General features: G+C 37.8%; 1 protein-coding gene across 9 annotated transcripts in view; it reads left to right on the forward strand.

Annotated features, from left to right (window-relative positions):
- The window catches only part of SWT1 (SWT1 RNA endoribonuclease homolog), a 146,123-nt gene that overhangs the window by 58,020 nt on the left and 66,842 nt on the right, over positions 1–21,261 (forward strand). For all 9 annotated transcript variants that reach the window (XM_033196718.1, XM_033196720.1, XM_033196719.1 and 6 more), the window contains 2 exons: positions 7,951–8,099; positions 15,699–15,886. In XM_033196718.1, coding sequence (XP_033052609.1) covers positions 7,951–8,099; positions 15,699–15,886 — 337 coding nt within the window. The remainder of the gene's footprint in view (positions 1–7,950; positions 8,100–15,698; positions 15,887–21,261) is intronic.

The following is a 21,261-nucleotide window of genomic DNA, read 5'->3' on the forward strand; positions in this document are numbered from 1 at the left end:
ATAGGAACAGCTCCAGTCTCCAACTCCCAGCGTGAGCGACACAGGAGACCGGTGATTTCTGCATTTTCAACTGAGGTACTGGGGTCAGCTCACTAGGAAGGGCCGGACAATGGGTGCTGGTCAGCTGCTGCAGCCTGACCAGCGAGAGCTGAAGCAGGGCGAGGCATCGCCTCACCTGGGAAGCACAAGGGGGAAGGGAATCCCTTTTCCTAGCCAGGGGAACTGAGACACACAACACCTGGAAAATCGGGTAACTCCCACCCCAATACTGCGCTTTAAGCAAACGGGCACACCAGGAGATTATATCCCACACCTGGCCGGGAGGGTCCCATGCCCACGGAGCCTCCCTCGTTGCTAGCACAACAGTCTGCGATCTAACCGCAAGGCAGCAGCGAGGCTGGGGGAGGGGCGCCTGCCATTGCTGAGGCTTAAGTAGGTAAACAAAGCTGCTGGGAAGCTCAAACTGGGTGGAGCTCACAGCAGCTCAAGGAAGCCTGCCTGTCTCTGTAGACTCCACCTCTGGGGACAGGGCACAGCTAAACAACAACAACAACAACAAAAGCAGCAAAAACCTCTGCAGATGCAAATGACTCTGTCTGACAGCTTAGAAGAGAGCAGTGGATCTCCCAACATGGAGGTTGAGATCTGAGAACGGACAGACTGCCTGCTCAAGTGGGTCCCTGACCCTGAGTAGCCTAACTGGGAGACATCCCCCACTAAGGGCAGACTGACACCCCACACCTCACAGGGTGGAGTACGCCCCTGAGAGGAAGCTTCCAAAGTAAGAATCAGACAGATACACTCGCTGTTCAGCAATATTCTATCTTCTGCAGCCTCTGCTGCTGATACCCAGGCAAACAGGGTCTGGAGTGGACCTCAAGCAATCTCCAACAGACCTACAGCTGAGGGTCCTGACTGTTAGAAGGAAAACTATCGAAGAGGAAGGACATCTACACCAAAACCCAATCAGTATGTCACCATCATCAATGACCAGAGGCAGATAAAACCACAAAGATGGGGAAAAAGCAGGGCAGAAAAGCTGGAAATTCAAAACATAAGAACGCATCTCCCCCTGCAAAGGAGCGCAGCTCATCGCCAGCAATGGATCAAAGCTGGACAGAGAATGACTTTGACGAGATGAGAGAAGAAGGCTTCAGTCCATCAAACTTAGAGCTAAAGGAGGAATTACGTACCCAGTGCAAAGAAACTAAAAATCTTGAAAAAAGAGTGGAAGAATTGATAGCTAGAATAATTAAGGCAGAGGAGGTCATAAACAAAATGACAGAGATGAAAACCATGACACGAGAAATACGTGACAAATGCACAAGCTTCAGTAACCGACTCAATCAACTGGAAGAAAGAGTATCAGCGATTGAGGATCAAATGAATGAAATGAAGCGAGAAGAGAAACCAAAAGAAAAAAGAGGAAAAAGAAATGAACAAAGCCTGCAAGAAGTATGGGATTATGTAAAAAGACCAAATCTACGTCTGATTGGGGTGCCTGAAAGTGAGGGGGAAAATGGAACCAAGTTGGAAAACACTCTTCAGGATATCATCCAGGAGAACTTCCCCAACCTAGTAGGGCAGGCCAACATTCAAATTCAGGAAATACAGAGAACGCCACAAAGATACGCCTCGAGGAGAGCAACGCCAAGACACATAATTGCCAGATTCACCAAAGTTGAAATGAAGGAAAAAATCTTAAGGGCAGCCAGAGAGAAAGGTCGGGTTACCCACAAAGGGAAGCCCAACAGACTAACAGCAGATCTCTCGGCAGAAACTCTCCAAGCCAGAAGAGAGTGGGGGCCAATATTCAACATTCTTAAAGAAAAGAATTTTCAACCCAGAATTTCATATCCAGCCAAACTAAGTTTCATCAGTGAAGGAGAAATAAAATCCTTCACAGATAAGCAAATGCTTAGAGATTTTATCACCACCAGGCCTGCCTTACAAGAGACCCTGAAGGAAGCCCTAAACATGGAATGGAACAACCGGTACCAGCCATTGCAAAAACATGCCAAAATGTAAGGACCATCGAGGCTAGGAAGAAACTGCATGAACTAACGAGCAAAATAACCAGTTATTATCAAAATGGCAGGATCAAGTTCACACATAACAATATTAACCTTAAATGTAAATGGACTAAATGCTCCAATTAAAAGACACAGACTGGCAAACTGGATAAAGAGTCAAGACCCATCAGTCTGCTGTATTCAGGAGACCCATCTCACATGCAGAGACATACATAGGCTCAAAATAAAGGGATGGAGGAAGATCTACCAAGCAAATGGAGAACCAAAAAAAGCAGGGGTTGCAATCCTAGTCTCTGATAAAACAGACTTTAAACCATCAAAGATCAAAAGAGACAAAGAAGGCCATTGCATAATGGTAAAGGGATCAATTCAACAGGAAGAGCTAACTCTCCTAAATATATATGCACCCAATACAGGAGCACCCAGATTCATAAAGCAAGTCCTTAGAGACTTACAAAGAGACTTAGACTCCCATACAATAATAATGGGAGACTTCAACACTCCACTGTCAATATTAGATCAACGAGACAGAAAGTTAACAAAGGATATCCAGGAATTGAACTCATCTCTGCACCAAGCGGACCTAATAGACATCTATAGAACTCTCCACCCCAAATCAACAGAATATACATTCTTCTCAGCACCACATCACACTTATTCCAAAATTGACCACATAATTGGAAGTAAAGCACTCCTCAGCAAATGTGCAAGAACAGAAATTATAACAAACTGTCTCTCAGACCACAGTGCAATCAAACTAGAACTCAGGACTAAGAAACTCAATCAAAACCGCTCAACTACATGGAAACTGAACAACCTGCTCCTGAATGACTACTGGGTACATAACGAAATGAAGGCAGAAATAAAGATGTTCTTTGAAACCAATGAGAACAAAGATACAACATACCAGAATCTCTGGGACACATTTAAAGCAGTGTGTAGAGGGAATTTATAGCACTAAATGCCCACAAGAGAAAGCAGGAAAGATCTAAAATTGACACTCTAACATCACAATTAAAAGAACTAGAGAAGCAAGAGCAAACACATTCAAAAGCTAGCAGAAGGCAAGAAATAACTAAGATCGGAGCAGAACTGAAGGAGATAGAGACACAAAAAACCCTCCAAAAAATCAATGAATCCAGGAGTTGGTTTTTTGAAAAGATCAACAAAATTGACAGACCGCTAGCAAGACTAATAAAGAAGAAAAGAGAGAAGAATCAAATAGACGCAATTAAAAATGATAAAGGGGATATCACCACCGACCCCACAGAAATACAAACTACCATCAGAGAATCCTATAAACGCCTCTACGCAAATCAACTAGAAAATCTAGAAGAAATGGATAATTTCCTGGACACTTACACTCTCACAAGACTAAACCAGGAAGAAGTTGAATCCCTGAATAGACCAATAGCAGGCTCTGAACTTGAGGCAATAATTAATAGCCTACCAACCAAAAAAAGTCCAGGACCAGATGGATTCACAGCTGAATTCTACCAGAGGTACAAGGAGGAGCTGGTACCATTCCTTCTGAAACGATTCCAATCAATAGAAAAAGAGGGAATCCTCCCTAACTCATTTTATGAGGCCAACATCATCCTGATACCAAAGCCTGGCAGAGACACAACAAAAAAAGAGAATTTTAGACCAATGTCCCTGATGAACATCGATGCAAAAATCCTCAATAAAATACTGGCAAACCGGATTCAGCAGCACATCAAAAAGCTTATCCACCATGATCAAGTGGGCTTCATCCCTGGGATGCAAGGCTGGTTCAGCATTCGCAAATCAATAAACGTAATCCAGCATATAAACAGAACCAAAGACAAGAACCACATGATTATCTCAATAGATGCAGAAAAGGCCTTTGACAAAATTCAGCAGCCCTTCATCCTAAAAACACTCAATAAATTCGGTATTGATGGACGTACCTCAAAATAATAAGAGCTATTTATGACAAACCCACAGCCAATATCATACTGAATGGGCAAAAACTGGAAAAATTCCCTTTGAAAACTGGCACAAGACAGGGATGCCCTCTCTCACCACTCCTATTCAACATAGTATTTGAAGTTCTGGCTAGGGCAATCAGGCAAGAGAAAGAAATCAAGGGTATTCACTTAGGAAAAGAAGAAGTCAAATTGTCCCTGTTTGCAGATGACATGATTGTATATTTAGAAAACCCCATTGTCTCAGCCCAAAATCTCTTTAAGCTGATAAGCAACTTCAACAAAGTCTCAGGATACAAAATTAGTGTGCAAAAATCACAAGCATTCTTATACACCAGTAACAGACAAACAGAGAGCCAAATCAGGAATGAACTTCCATTCACAATTGCTTCAAAGAGAATAAAATACCTAGGAATCCAACTTGCAAGGGATGTAAAGGAGCTCTTCAAGGAGAACTAGAAACCACTGCTCAGTGAAATAAAAGAGGACACAAACAAATGGAAGAACATACCATGCTCATGGATAGGAAGAATCAATATCGTGAAAATGGCCATACTGCCCAAGGTGATTTATAGATTCAATGCCATCCCCATCAAGCTACCAATGAGTTTCTTCACAGAATTGGAAAAAACGGCTTTAAAGTTCATATGGAACCAAAAAAGAGCCCGCCTTGCCAAGACAATCCTAAGTCAAAAGAACAAAGCTGGAGGCGTCACGCTACCTGACTTCAAACTATACTACAAGGCTACAGTAACCAAAACAGCATGGTACTGGTACCAAAACAGAGCTATAGACCAATGGAACAGAACAGAGTCCTCAGAAATAATACCACACATCTACAGCCATCTGATCTTTGACAAACCTGAGAGAAACAAGAAATGGGGAAAGGATTCCCTATTTTATAAATGGTGCTGGGAAAATTGGCTAGCCATAAGTAGAAAGCTGAAACTGGATCCTTTCCTTACTCCTTATACGAAGATTAATTCAAGATGGATTAGAGACTTAAATGTTAGACCTAATACCATCAAAACCCTAGAAGAAAACCTAGGTAGTACCATTCAGGACATAGGCGTGGGCAAGGACTTCATGTCTAAAACACCAAAAGCAACGGCAGCAAAAGCCAAAATTGACAAGTGGGATCTAATTAAACTAAAGAGCTTCTGCACAGCAAAAGAAACTACCATCAGAGTGAACAGGCAACCTACAGAATGGGAGAACATTTTTACAATCTACTCATCTGTCAAAGGGCTAATATCCAGAACCTACAAAGAGCTCAAACAAATTTACAAGAAAAAAACAAACAACCCCATCAAAAAGTGGGCAAAGGATATGAACAGACATTTCTCAAAAGAAGACATTCATACAGCCAACAGACACATGAAAAAATGCTCATCATCACTGGCCATCAGAGAATGCAAATCAAAACCACAATGAGATACCATCTCACACCAGTTAGAATGGCAATCATTAAAAAGTCAGGAAACAACAGATGCTGGAGAGGATGTGGAGAAATAGGAACACTTTTACACTGTTGGTGGGATTGTAAACTAGTTCAACCATTATGGAAAACAGTATGGCGATTCCTCAAGGATCTAGAACTAGATGTACCATATGACCCAGCCATCCCATTACTGGGCATATACCCAAAGGGTCATAAATCATGCTGCTATAAAGACACATGCACACGTATGTTTATTGCGGCACTATTCACAATAGCAAAGACTTGGAATCAACCCAAATGTCCATCTGTGACAGACTGGATTAAGAAAATGTGGCACATATACACCATGGAATATTATGCAGCCATAAAAAAGGATGAGTTTGTGTCCTTTGTAGGGACATGGATGCAGCTGGAAACCATCATTCTTAGCAAACTATCACAAGAAGAGAAAACCAAACACTGCATGTTCTCACTCATAGGTGTGAACTGAACAATGAGATCACTTGGACTCGGGAAGGGGAACATCACACACCGGGGCCTATCGCGGGGAGAGGGGAGGGATTGCATTGGGAGTTATACCTGATGTAAATGAGGAATTGATGGGTGCTGACGAGTTGATGGGTGCAGCACACCAACATGGCACAAGTATACATATGTGACAAACCTGCACGTTATGCACATGTACCCTAGAACTTAAAGTATAATAATAATTATAATAATAAAAGAAACTTCCAAAATAGGTGAATCTATAGAAAACTGAATTACCAGGGAATAAGAGGGTGAGTGATGGAGAGTAATTGCTTTGTATGTACAGGTGTACAGGGTCACCTTTTAGCACAATAAAAATGTTTTGGAACTTAAAAAAAAAATGCCTCGTTCTCTAAAATAATTTTGAATTAGAAAAATCACAATTTATGTTCTTATTTACTATCTTTTAATAATACCTTCAGCTTTTGAATTATATATTTGTTTAACTTCAGAATACCAAGCATGTATATCCTTAGATTAGTTCATAAAAAATTGTGTGGAAAATGACTAGTAACTTTTATGACTTTGTTACCCATATTAGCTTTAAATAATTATTGGCCTTATATAAGCATTAGACTATTTCATTAATGTAGATTTCCTTTTTTGTTGTGTCTGTGTACTTGATTTATATTCCTCATAACCTTAGGAACTTTTGTAAGACAGAAATAAAATGATTAATTCTTATCTATGAGCATCATTAAACATACCTTACATTGGAAAAGCACCCTTAAAAGAAGTTGTGTCCAATTATATCTTCCTCAGGGGATTTACTAAGTTCATCAAATCTACAGTCTGTCCTGTGTGTAGCATCTCTTATTATCCACAGGAATTTAAACTAGTCATTGGCTTTACAAAGAGGTGAAAGTTTTCCTATAAGGAAATACATTGACTTGCTTTATTATTATTTTTTATATTTTTGGATAAAGGAGAAGCCAGAGGCTTGGCTATAACCATTAGATTAGAGTTTCTGAATATTGTGGAATTAATTATTAAGATACAGTTTTTATTTCACTTGACCCTTCACAATTTCACAAGCAAGTTCTTGTGTAAGAGATACAGAGGAACTCCTTATTGTTTTTTAAACTCATAGTGCCAATGAAAAGCCATGCTGATGTTTCAGAATACAATAGAGTCTCTGAAACTGTGAACATAAAAACAAAAAGTAAACAACAGTGTAGCATGGTTATTTTGAAAACCGTTAGGTAGCATTCTGCTTTAATAATGGAAATATTTTTTCTGTTCTGAGTTTTATGACATTATTACTTCATTTTATTTTTTATTACTTTTGAAATTTTTGAAATTATTGTCACCAGCTTTCCCAACTAGTTTGAGAATTTAATGTAATTAGTTTTAGTTCCTTGAGAGAAAATTGTTATACCTTTAAATTATTGTTTGTAGATTATCTCACTTTTAATTTACAGAAAAAAAATTCTGCAGGCTTCTGCTTCTCACTGTTGCCCAAACTTTTTTTCTCTCCTGAAGTTGTGTTGTACATATAGAGATAACTCATTGTTTTTAGTAAACATAGTATTAAGTTTCATGTAATGGAGTTGAAGATAAATCACTATGTAGATAGATGATTAGAGGTGCCATATGTAGCTGACATGCTTACCAGTACAGTCTGACTCTTCTGAGCTCTCCATAGTACTCTTATGTGAATCACCTCAGCACTGAAATCTGTGGTTTGACTTGTGTCTTTGGTGATTTTCTCTTTTTTCTGAGAAGTGTAATATTCTTTAATTTTATTTTTACTTTGAAGTTGACCGCGCTGAGAGAACTCCTGAAATCTGAATTCAGAATACCAGAATCAACTCAAAGGACTTTATAACTATATCTATTTAATTATTGCTTTTTGTACCAGAGGGATAACTTAGGAGTGGCATATAGGTGTAAATGTATACTCTTCTTAAATTTCAAAATTAATATTAGTGTTCCAAAGACATTTTTATGATGTATACTCATTCTTCCGTATTTTTCTGTCTTAATTTTCTATTACCAGCTAATAAGGCAGTGGATTTTGCAACAGTCAAATTCTTGCTTCAGGATTCTAGAACTTTGTTACATGCTTTCAGTACAAGGTCAAATTATGATGGTATTCTTCCACAGACCTTTGCTCAAGTAAACAAACTCCTTCAGACATTTGCAGAGGTAAGATGCCTTTGGAATGCCAATTAGAGTAGCTAATTATATATGTTCTGAAAATGTGTTTAGCAGACAACAGTAGGTAAAGGGTAATTCTAACTTATTCTAACATACTAGAGGCATTAAGTAAATGTTACGTGAATTGAATAGAGAGTAAGCAACTCTTACAAGTTATAAAACACACATCCTTTTATGGAAGCGGTGTCACAGCAGTTGTTGTTATTTTATATTATTTTCACTTATGGATGGAAGAAAGCTATGCATTGCTATTTGATTGTTCATTTACAGTGCCCTAGGCCAGTGGATCTCACATACATAAAAAATACCTAGAAAATTGTTTTTTTTTTTTTTTTTTTTTTTTTTTTTTTGAGACGGAGTCTTGCTCTGTCGCCCAGGCTGGAGTACAGTGGCCGGATCTCAGCTCACTGCAAGCTCCGCCTCCCAGGTTTACGCCATTCTCCTGCCTCGGCCTCCTGAGTAGCTGGGACTACAGGCGCACGCCACCTCGCCCGGCTAGTTTTTTGTACTTTTTAGTAGAGACGGGGTTTCACCGTGTTAGCCAGGATGGTCTCGATCTCCTGACCTCGTGATCCGCCCGTCTCGGCCTCCCAAAGTGCTGGGATTACAGGCTTGAGCCACCGCGCCCGGCCAGAAAATTGTTTTAAACATACAGATGCCAAGACTCTCTCAAACCCTATTGAATCTATTTTTTGACAGTGTTACTTGGTAATGTTGTCCTTGTTTTACTTTTTATTTTGAAATAATTTCAAACTTATAAAAAGGTTACAAGAACAGTACAGTCAATCCCCATATATATTATTTACCCTGATTCTCCAAATGTTAGTATTTTGTCACGTTTGCTTTATTGTTTTCTTTCTCTACCTACCCACCTGTCTGTCTGTCCATCTATCTACCTATCTATATTTTTTTCTGAACTATTTGATAGTATGTTGCAGATAGTATGTTGCACTTTTTCCCCTAGGTGCCCTTTTTCCCCTGGATATTTCCATCTGCATTTTCTAAAAATAAGGATATCCTATGTAACTACAGTTTTTAGTCAGTTTCATGTAATTCTTATGCAGCCATCTTAGCTGATGCCTTTTTATCTCTTTTGAACTTAACTCTGTAATTTTTGTCCCCAGTATTACAGTCTTCTAATTTTTTATTTTTTTGACACAGGGTTTTACTCTGTCACCCTGGCACGATCAGGGCTCACTGCAACCTCCACCTCCTGGGTTTAAGTGCTTCTCGCACCTCAGCCTCCCGAATAGCTGGGTCTACAGGCATGCAGCACCACACCTGGCTAATTGTTCATATTTTTAGTAGAGGCAGAGTTTTGCCCTAATACCTAGGCTGGTCTTGACTCCTGGACTCAAGCAATCCTCCTGCCTCAGCCTCCCAAAGTGTTGGGAATACAGTTGTGAGGTACTGTGCCTGGCTGTAATTTCAAGTCTAGAAAAATCTGAGAGTTTTATGTAGCATAAACAGCTCAAAAAACTTCAGTTATCACTACTACTAGAAGAGATATTAATGTAACTTTTATCCAGTATAGATATTATGGTCTCTTTTTTCTCGGAGGAACTGAATTGTCCAGGTTTTTCTCATTGATTTTTCATATCAAATAGGTCCCCTACCTATGAAGTAATCAAAGGATTAGATGATACTAACTAACATTAATCATAGTTGATGAGGAAAGCACTTCCTTGCTGAGAGAATACTTCATGGAGTAAAGGAAGCAGCTTTTTAAATAAACTGAGTAGAATTATGTGATCATTCTTGAGGAAAGAATGTATTTGAGGGGTGAAATGATCTTTTGGTTTGGGGTGACCAAAACATTGGTAGTTTTATTTTTTTAATGGCAAGCATGATTTTTATAACTATTAGTAGGAAAGAATGTATTTGAGGGGTGAAATGATCTTTTGGTTTGGGGTGACCAAAACATTGGTAGTTTTATTTTTTTAATGGCAAGCATGATTTTTAGAACTATTAGTAGGAAAAAATGGGCCTAGGGATTTAGAGGGTTATAGCGTGAGTATTGTACCTTGATTGTGTTGGAAAAGATGTGTTCTCCTTTACTGTCACAAAATTGAGTCCTAAATCATATCCTTAGTGAAAAAAATGAAAGATAAAAAGATGGAAAGTGCAGGATACTTAAAGTCTTAACAGTCTTTTAATTAAGATTATTGAGAATAAAACAAAATTTAGGATTAATTGAAATAAAAAAATGTGTAGTTTTTAATCCTTTTCATCAATAAAAACCTACAGATGGGAGGTAACATGAAAATATGATGTTAAAATTTTGTGTTGTTAGATAATGATATGCCTACTGCATATATGTTGCCCATTGCATACATAAAACTATTGACTTGACTGGACGTGGTGACTCATGCCTGTAATCCCAGCACTTTGGGAGGCTGAGGTGGGAGGATCACCTGAGGGCAGGAGTTCAAGACCAGCCTGGCCTAACATGGCAAAACACCGTCTCTGCTAAAAATACAAAAATTAACCAGGCATGGTGGCACATACCTGTAGTCCCAGCTACTCGGGAGGCTGAGGCAGGAGAATCACCTGAACCCAGGAGGCAAAGGTTGCAGTGAGCCGAGATTGTGCCATTGCACTCCAGCCTAGGAGACAGAGCGAGACTCCACTTCAAAAAAACAAAAACAAAAGACCATTGACTTGTTAATAAATTATTTATTTCTGGATCTCGAGTTTCATTTGCTACATTAACAAGAGATTCATGAAGATGAGTAGCAAAGAATCCAGCGTCCTCATGGTGCTTTTCCCTCAACATTTGGCTTTAGTGTGATTACTCGAAACCGTCCATGTTGTTTCCAGGATTAGAACTCTGAAGTGTTGCACCTTTATTTTTGTGTTAGAAACAGTTCATTGTCTGAGTAAACCAAGAACTTTATGATTTAGTATAGTACTTTAAAACAGAGGTCCCCAGCTCCTGGGCCATGACTGGTATTGGCATAGCAGGAGGTGAGCAGCAGGCAAGCAAGCAAACTTAATCTATATTTACCGTCGCTCTCCATCACTCACATTACTGTCTGAGCCCCGCCTTTTGTCAGATCAGCAGTGGGATTAGATTCTTATAGGAGCATGAACCCTGTCGTGAACTGTGCATACAAGGGATCTGGGTTGTATGTTCCTTATGAGAATCTAATGCCTGATGATCTGTCACTGTCTCCCGTCACCCCAGATGGGACTGTCTAGTTGCAGGAAAACAAGGTCAGGGCTCCCACTGATTCTACATTATGGTGAGTTGTATAATTATTTCTTTCCTTCCTTCCTTCCTTCCTTCTTTCTTTTCTTTTCTTTTCCTTTCTTTCTTTTTCTTTTCTTTTCTTTTTTTTTGATAGGGAGTTTCTCTCTTGTTGCCCAGGCTGGAGTGCGATGGCACGATCCCAGCTCACTGCAACCTCCACCTCCCGGGTTCAAGTGATTCTTCTGCCTCAGCCTCCCAAGTAGCTGGGATTACAGGTGCCTGCCACCACAGCTGGCTGATTTTTGTGTTTTTAGTAGAGATGGAGTTTCACCATGTTGACCAGGCTGGTCTCGAACTCCTACCCTCAGGTGATCCACCCACCTCAGCCTCCCAAAGTTCTGGGATTATGGACGTGAGCCACCACACCCAGCCAATTATTTCATTATATATTACAATGTAATGATAATAGAAATAAAGTGCACAATAAATGGACTGTGTTTGAATCATCCTGAAACCCATCTTCCCACTCACCAGTGCATGCAAAAATTATCTTCCGTGAAACCAGTCTTGGTTGCCAAAAAGGTTGGGGACTGATGCTTTAAAATATACTTTTAACAGGAGTTGTTTTATAGAATATATTAGATTTTAGATATGTCTTATATATTTGGTCATGTCTCAGTAACTTGAGCAACAAATAGATTACCTCCAAAGATGCGGTATCTCCTAGTAACTGTAAAAACTACCTAATCTTTATTAAGTGTAGAAAATCAGAAGAAGAGGAACGTTCATTATTTGATTGCTTCTGAGAAACTAAAATGGAGATAAACTATCATTTTTCAGATTTATTTTTGGAGACAGGGTCTCGCTTTGTAGCCCAGGCCTGAGTGCAGAGTTGTGATCATAGCTCTCTCTGACCTTGACCTCGTGTCAAATGATCCTCCAGCCTCAGCCTCCTGAATAGCTGGAACCACAGGCATGCGCCACCATGCTGAGCTAAGTTTTAAATTTTTTTGTAGAGACTACGTCTCACTTTGTTGCCCAGGCTGGTCTTGAACTCTTGGCCTCAAGCAATCTTCCCGCCTCAGCCTCCCAAATTACTAGGATTACAGGCATGAACCATTGTGCCCTGCCTTTTCCAGATTTTCATATAAGAGGGGAGAAATAGGAAAAGGATAGGTGCATTTTTATTTTATGGGCCTTCTAACCACTTAAAAAAAAAAAGGACTTGCTTTTTACTAAGATGATAGAGTAATTAAAATCAATCTTGTTAATAAACTTTAGATTTATGTGCCTTAGGGTCCTGAGTTGTGGTGTTTTTAACCTCTAATTAAACTCTTTGGACCTTATTTCTCTCTTTTGTAAAATGAGTGTAATAATAATGCTGGCCTTAGAATTATCGTGTGAATTAACAAGTTAATATTTGTGGAGACCTTAATGTCTAGCATGTAGTAAGTTCTATGTAGTGTTTGATAAAGAAATCCACTTGCGTAGTGTATATACTACTGTTTAAGAGCTAAAGCAAGAGGCATTAGGTAAATGCTGGGCTGTATTTTAAATATATTTGGTGATAAAAAATTATCTCAGGATAAAATGTCTTTTCATTTTGTCTATTTATTAAGTTCAGAATTTAATGTAAACGGGCAAAAATGGGAAGAATCATCTTTTTAATTTTTATTCTTGCCCAAGAAGGTAAAGAAGGGTAACATTTACTTTTACAGATGGAGAGAGTTCATAACCTCATTCTAGTCAGATTGCTGAAGGTCAAATCCTGTTCATGCCTCTTGTCATCTCTGTGACCTTGGATGAGTTAATTAACCTTTCTATGCCTCAGTTTCCTTGATTATAAAATATGGATCATCATAGTATCTGTTTTATAGGTAGTTGTTAGGATTAAATGAGCTAATAAATATGAAATTCTGAGAAAGTACATAACAAACGCTCAATAAATATTAACTGTTATTACTGATAGTATTGGAAATTGTATTAAAAAAATTTAATATGTATTAAATTAGCAATCCATGGAACTAATCCTTTGAAATCATCATTTTATCAGAGGGAACTTAAGCCTAGAGAAACGGAGTGATTTTATTTAAGTTTACAAAACGTATTTATATGCTTTGTGTATGTATATAGAGCAAAGACCAAAAAACTAAGTTTTTAAACTTACAGTTAAAATGTACATTCTGTTAGGTACTTTTCTTTTCCTGTTTTCCTCCATGTGATATATATATATATATATATATATATTTTTTTTTTTTTTGTTTGTTTGTTTGTTTTAAACTGGAATAAATTGTATATCTCTTATACTATGCTTTAAAATATGCTTAGATCTTTTCCATTCTTAAATACCGTACTTTTCATTGGCCATTCTATTTACTGCACTATCCTTCCATCAACTACCAAACTTCTTAAAAGAGCAATTTATGGCCAGGCATGGTGGCTTATACCTGTAATCCAAGCACTTTGGAAGGCCAAGGTGGGTGGATTGGTTGAGCCACAACCAATCTGGGCAACCAGCCAGCCTGGGCAACATGGCGAAACTCTGTCTCTACAACAAATAACAAAATTAGCTGGGCCTGATGGCTTGCACCTCTGGTCCCAGCTACTGGGGAGGGCAGAGGTGGAAGGATCCCCTGAGTCCTAGAGGCAGAGGTTGCAGTGAGCCGAGATCACGCCACTGCACTCCAACCTGGGTGACAGAGTGATACCCTGTCTCAAAAAAAAAAAAAAAACAAACAAACAAAAAGCAATTTCTAACCATTGTTTTCATTTTTGCACTCTTTTTTTTGTTTGTTTTATTTTCTTGTCTCTTTTTTCTTTTCTTTCTTTCTTTTTTTTTTTTTGCCAACTAAACAAGGCCAGAGCACTCACTTACCCCTTAATCCTTTACAGTAGAATTTTATCTCCACACTCCACTGAAAGAAACCATAGGTTGTCGTTTGCTTACTGATTATCAAACTTACTCTTTTCTCCTTCTTCTCCTCCTCCTCCTTCTCAGTCCTTCTTCAGCACTTGGTGGTGTCTATCCTTTCTTTCCTGAAACTTGACTCCTTTGGCTTCTATTGTTATTGCATACTGATTCTTCCCCTCTTATTTTTGCTAGTTCCTACTTTTCCCCCTTCAGTTTGTCTATTTCATCTCCTAAGGCTTGTCTCCATGAGAATGACCCTCAGCTGTATTTTTAAGCTGCAGATCTACATGTCCAATTACTTGCTAGCTATCTTTACCTGGATAATTTTTTATACCTCAAACTCAACATATACATAAAAAACAAACTTATATTCTCTTCATCCAAAGAAGATTCTTATTTGCAAGCAGCCTCTTTTCTTAGCTTTACAACAAGAGGCCCTGAAATTTGGAAACATAGACAAATACTCACTACAATTTATTGCTACTACACTGTAATACCTGATATGTTTAGTGTATTGTCCATCATTAGCAATGCATAAGTTAATGTGATGTTTAAAATTGCAGTGATTGTGGAACATCAAATAGCATTTCCATCAATTCCTGTATAAAGTATTTGTTTGACGTACTGACTAAAACTGTATACATTCCTCTGCAGAAGTAATCAAGAAGGTTCAACCTACTCAGTGCACGCACACGCACGCGCGCATACACACACACACACACACTTCTAGATTTATGACCACCCTAAGTTCCTATTATTTGTATCATTCTTCTAACTCATCTAGGTTAAAGAATGTCTTAGGGTCTCCCTCACTCCCTGGATCTAGTCTTTGGCCAAATCTTTATATTTCTTGCATGCATTTTATTTTTCTTTTCATTCTGCTGCCTTTTTATAGCTAATCCATGTTCTCAGGACTCTCCTCTTGGATTATTTCAGTAACCTTCTAACCAGTTTTCTTTCCTCCTCTTTCTCCTGTTTTAGTTTATCTTAGAGTGCACTTCTGAGTATATCACTGCCTAAGATAGAAACCTTCAGTGGTTCACCATTACCCATAACCTGAGGTTTAAATTATCTCTTGATTTTTTTAAAACAACCCTTTGCAGCCCCTTACATTTTCTTAATCCTGGATTGTAAGGTGATTCAAGGCTTGATTGTACCTCTATACTTTGTATTCTAGGAGTCCTGTATCTCTTTCAGTACTACATATGTAGAAGTGTTCAAGCAGTATTCTGAAATTGACATTAGCATGTTAACTAAACAAATCATTATAAGTAGATTGGAAATATTGTTTGATTTAAATGGAAAAGGAAAATATCTTTTCTAGCTCTTATGCCTTTCTGAGAATATTATGTACATAATAAAAGAAAAAGAATTGCCACTACTTCTCAGAAAGCTAAAACATTTGTAAGCACAGTTGCCATTCTTTTTTTCTCATCTACAAATGAAGAACTAACTGCATTTTATATAATTCTTATTTTCCCAGGTCAAGACAAAACTTAAGCCAAGTTCTTCAGAAAACACAGTGACTAAAAAGCAGGAAGGTACTTCATTGATGAAGTCTCATAATCAAGAAATCACTGTTTTCTCGAGTTCTCATCTTCCCCAAGCCAGCAGACATCAAGAAATCTGGTCTATCCTAGAGAATGTTTGGATTACAATATATCAGAACAGGTACTAAATTTGGGGGAATTTTTTTTTAATTTATTTTTTTAATTGACATTATAATTGTACATATTTACGGGGTGCATTTAGATGTTTCAATAGATATATGTAATATATAATCAAATCAGGCTAATGAGCATGATGAATACCTCATGCATTTTAAGTGTTAAGTGGAAAAAAAAAAAGCTTTTTTCACTTAACAGGATATTCTCCAGGTTTATGCACGTTGTCACAAATGACAGAATAGCATTCTTTTTTATGGATGAAAAGTATTCCATTGTGTATATGTACCACGTTTCCTTTATGTGTTCATCGTTACTGGACACTTAGTTTGATTTCATATCTTGGCTATTGTAATGCATTTATCATGCATTTTTCATGAGGTATTCATCAGCTCATGCATTTATCATGATCTTCTTTGTGATAAGAACCTTCAGGCCAGGCGTGGTAGCTCACACCCATAATCCCAGCACTTTGGGAGGCAGAAGCGAATGTATCACTTGAGGTCAGTAGTTTGAAACCAGCCTGGCCAACATGGTGAAACCCCATCTCTACTAAAAAAAAAAAAAATACAAAAATAAACTGGGTGTGGTGGCGTGTGCCTGTTGTCCCAGCTGTTCAGGAGGCTGAGGCAGGAGAATCGCTTGAATCTGGGAGGTGGAGGTTGCAGTGAGCTGATTGTAACACTGCACTCCAGCCTGGGTGACAAAGCAGGACTCCATCTCAAAAAAAAAAAAAAAAAACAACATTCAAAAGCCTCTCTTCTAGCTATTTTGTAATGTGCAATACTTTACTTTGAGCCATAGTCACTCTGCTATGCAATAGAACACCAGAACTTATTCCACCTATCTAATTGTAACTTTGTACATGTTGACCAACCTCTCCTCATTCTCCTCTCTCTGTTCTCTAGTGACCACTGTTCTACTCTGCCTCTGTGAGATAAACGTTTTTTGTTTTTGTTTTTGTTTTGATTCTACATATGAGTGAGATCATGCATTGTTAGTATGTCTGGCTTTTTTCACTTAACATGATATTCTCCAGATTTATCCACATTGTCACAAATGACAGAATAGCATTCTTTTTATGGATGAAAAGTATTCCATTGTGTATATGATGTACCACATTTCCTTTATGCATTCATCCATTATTGGACACTTACATTGATTGCATATCTTGGCTATTGTAAATACTGCTACAGCAGACACAGGAGTGCAGGCATCTCTTTGACATACTCATTTCATTTCCTTTGGATGAATAACCAGTAATGGGATTGCTGGATCAGACAGTAGTTCAGTTTTTAATTTTTTGGGGAACCTCTGTACTATTTTACATAATGGCACCAATAATTTACAAATCCCACTAACTGTGTATAAAGTGTTCCCTTTTCTGCACATCATTGCCAACACCGGTTTTTTTGTTTGTTTGGTTTTTTGAGGCAGGGTCTCACTCTGTCACACAGGTGGTAATACAGTGGTATGATCACGGCTCACTGCAGTGACCTCTTGGGCTCAAACGATCCTCCCACCTCATTTTTTTATTATTATTATTTTTTTGTAGAGATGATGTCTCACTGTGTTGCCCAGGTCGGTCTCAAACTCCTGCAAACTCCTGGGCTTAAGCAGTCCTCTTGCCTTGATTTCCCAAAGGGTTACAGGTGTGAGCCATCACACCTGGCCAACACTTTTCTTCTTTTTGATAATAGCCACTCTAACTGGAGTGAGGTGGTGTCTCATTGTGGTTTTGATTTGCATTTCCCTGATGATTAGTGATGTCAAGCATTTTTCATACACCTGGTGGCCATTCAAATGTCTTCTTATGAAAAATTTATGTTAAAGTCTTTTGTCCATTTTTTAAACTTTAAGTTCAGGGGTACATATGCAAGTTTATTTTATCGGTGAACTTGTGTCATGGGAGTTTGTTGGACAGATTATTTCATGACCCAGGCATTAAGCCTAGTACCCATTAATTGTTTTCCCTGATCCTCTCGCTCCTCCCACCTTCCACCCTCCAGTGGGCCCCAGTGTCCATTGTTCCCCTCCTTGTGTCCTTGTGTTCTCATCATTTAGCTCCCACTTATAACTGAGCACATGCGGTATTTGGTTTTTTGTTCCTGCATTAGTTTGCTAAGGATAATGCCCTATATACCCCATGGAGTATTAAGCATCCATAAGAAAGAATGAGTTCATGTCCTTTGCAGGAACATGGATGGAGCTGAAGGCCATTTATCCTTTTGCCCATTTTTAACTGGGTTATCTTGTTTTCTTGCTGTTAGTTTCTTACATATTCTGGATATTAATCCCTTGTAAGATATATAGTTTGTGTATATTTCCTCCCATTCTCTTGGTTGTCTTTTCACTATGTTGTTTCCTTCACTGTGTAAAAACTTTTTAGTTTGATGTAGTTCCATTTGTCTGTTTTTGGTTTTGTTGCCTGTGCTTTTGGAGGTCTTATTAAAATTCTTGCCCAATCCAGTGGCCTGAAGCATTTCCCTTACGTTTTCTTCTAGGAGTGTCATAGTTTTGAGTTTTATACTTAAATCTTCAATTCATTTTGAGTTGGTTTTTCTATATGGTAAGAGGTAGGGGTCTAGTTTCATTCTTCTGCATGTGGATATCCAGTTTTCCCAGCACCATTTATTGAAGAGACTTTTTCCCAACGTGTGTTCTTGGTACCTGTGTCAAAAATCAGATGGCTTAGATGGCTTTGGGTATGTTAATTTATTTCTAGGCTCTCTATTCTGTTCCATTGGTTTATGTGTCTGTCTTATGCCAGCCAGTACCATGCTGTTTTGGTTACTGTAGCTTTGTGGTATATTTTATTGTTTGTTTTTCTCTTGGTTAATTTTTGGTTGTTTGTGGTATATTTTGAAATCAGGTAGTATGATGCCTCCAGCTTTGTTCTTTTTGCTCAGGGATTGCTTTGGCTATTCAAATTTGGCATGCGAAATTTGTGATTTTTTTTTTTTGAAGAGTGACACTGGAATTTTGATAGGGATTGCATTAAATCTGTAGATCACGTTGGAAAGTATGATTATTTTGATGATGTTAATTCTTCCAATACATGAACATGAGACATCTTTCCATTTATTGTATCCCCTTCTATTTCTTTCATCCATGTTTTAGAGTTTTCAGCATAAGATCTTTCACCTCCTTGATTAGGTTTGCTTTTTTGGTAGCTATTATAAATTGAATTGTTTTCTTGTTTTCTTTTTCAGATAGTTCATCATTAGCATATAGAAATACCATTGACTTTTGTATGTTGATTAGTGTCCTGCAACTTTATTGAATTCATTTATTATCTCAAAGAGATTTTTGGTGGAGTCTTAAGGGTTTTCCATATATACGATCATGTTGTCTGCAAACAGGGATAATTTGACTTCCTTCTTTCCAATTTGGATGCCCTTCATTTCTTTTTCTTGCCTAATTGCTCTAATACTTCCAGTACAATGTTGAATACAAGTGGTAAAAGTGGATGTTCTTGTTCCTTCAGTGTGATGTTAGCTATGGGTTTGTCATATATGGCCTTTATTGCATTGAGGTACGCTCCTTCTGTATCTAATTTTTTGGGAGTTTTTAATCATGAAGGGATGTTGAATTTTGTCAAATGCTTTTTCTGCATCTATTGAAATGATCCTATCATTTTTGGTTTTGATTTTGTTAATGTGGTTTATCACATTTATTGATTTGTGTATTTTGAACCATTCTTGCATCCCTGAGATGGATCCCACTTGATCACAGTGAACTTTTTAACGTGTGGTTGGATTCAGTTTGCTAGCATCTTGTTGAGAATTTTCGTACCTATGTTTATCAAGGATATTGGTCTGTAGTTTTCTTTTCTTACCGTGTCCTTGTCTAGTTTTGAAATTGGTAATGTTGGCCTCATATAATGAGTTTGCAAGTATTCCCGCTTCTTCAGTTTTCTAGAATCATTTGAGGAAAATTGGTATTAATTTTTCTTTAAATATTTGTTAGAATTCAGCAATGATGCCATCAGGTCCTGGAATTTTCATTGATGGAAAATTTTATTACTGATTAAATTTCCTCACTTGTTATGGGTTTGTTCAGATTTCCTGTTTCTTCATAATTGAATCCTGGTAGATTGTATGTGTCCAATAATTTATCAGTTTCTTCTGTGTTATCAAACTTGTTATTGTAGTTATTCATTAATGGCTATTCATAATAGTTTCTTATGATTCTTCATATTTCTGTGGTAATGTCCTTTTCATCTCTGATTTGCGTATTCACTCCTCTTTTTTTTGTCTAGCTAAAGTTTTGTCATTTTTTTTTAGCACTTTCATTACAACATTTTGGTCAACAGTGGAATATGTATGACAGTAGTCTCATAAAATTATAATACCGTATCTTTTACTGTACTTTTCCTATGCTTACATATGTTTCAATACCCAAATAGTTAACATTGTGTTACAGCTGCCTGCAGTATTCAGTATAGTAATATCCTGTACCAGTTTGTAGCTAAGGAGCAATAGGCTATACCATACAGCATAGACGTCTAGTAAGTCATACCATCTAGGTTTATGTAAATACCCTCTAAGATGTTTGCATAACAATGAAATTGCCCAGCAGTGCATTTCTCAGAATGTATTCTCATTGTCTTAAGTGATGCATGACTGTGTTACTGTTATTCATTGTAAGATTTTGTTAAAAGAAGATAAATACTTTTGTTTAAAAGGAAGAAATACTTCTAGTACTTTAGTGTACATTAAAGAAACTACTGGCTTTATAACCTGTCACGCTAAAGAAATAACAATAAATGGCATGAGAACTAACAATAATATTTACAAATTTATATTTTCATATAAAGCAAAGGTTTTTTTTGTTTCAATCTTAACGTATTTTTAAGGTTTTGGCTAATCAGACATTCTGGTTAGCAGAAAGTTACCACATAACCCTGACAGGGATTACCACTTTCAAAATAAAATAGATTAAAACTATATCTAAGATATTTTAGCTGTCCTTTCTTAGAGTTCATCTATAATGCACATGAATTTGTGTTGGATACTAGAGAGTTTTGCGTAGTTTCTGGATAATAGACTTTAATAGCATTTCAGCAAGACAAAAATGCTTATATTGCCTTATTAATACATATGTATTTAGGCCTACTTTACTGTTTCTCAAGCCTGGTTATGTACCAGACACATTATAGAAGTTTTTCAACATAATTGTTCATGGGCCTTTCATGTAAAGATGCTTATTTGGAAGTCTGGTAGGATCTGTGCACAATTAGTCATATAAAACTACTAGAGTGAGGCTGGGAACAGTGGCTTATACCTGTAATCCCAGCACTTTGGGAGACTGAGGTGGGAGGATCAGTTGAGGCCAAATGTTTGAGACCAGCCTGGGCAACACAATAAGACCCTCCCTTTA

The sequence above is a fragment of the Trachypithecus francoisi genome, unplaced genomic scaffold (genome assembly GCF_009764315.1).
Source record: "Trachypithecus francoisi isolate TF-2019V2 unplaced genomic scaffold, Tfra_2.0 Lachesis_group5, whole genome shotgun sequence".
Classification (NCBI taxonomy): Eukaryota; Metazoa; Chordata; class Mammalia; order Primates; family Cercopithecidae; genus Trachypithecus; species Trachypithecus francoisi.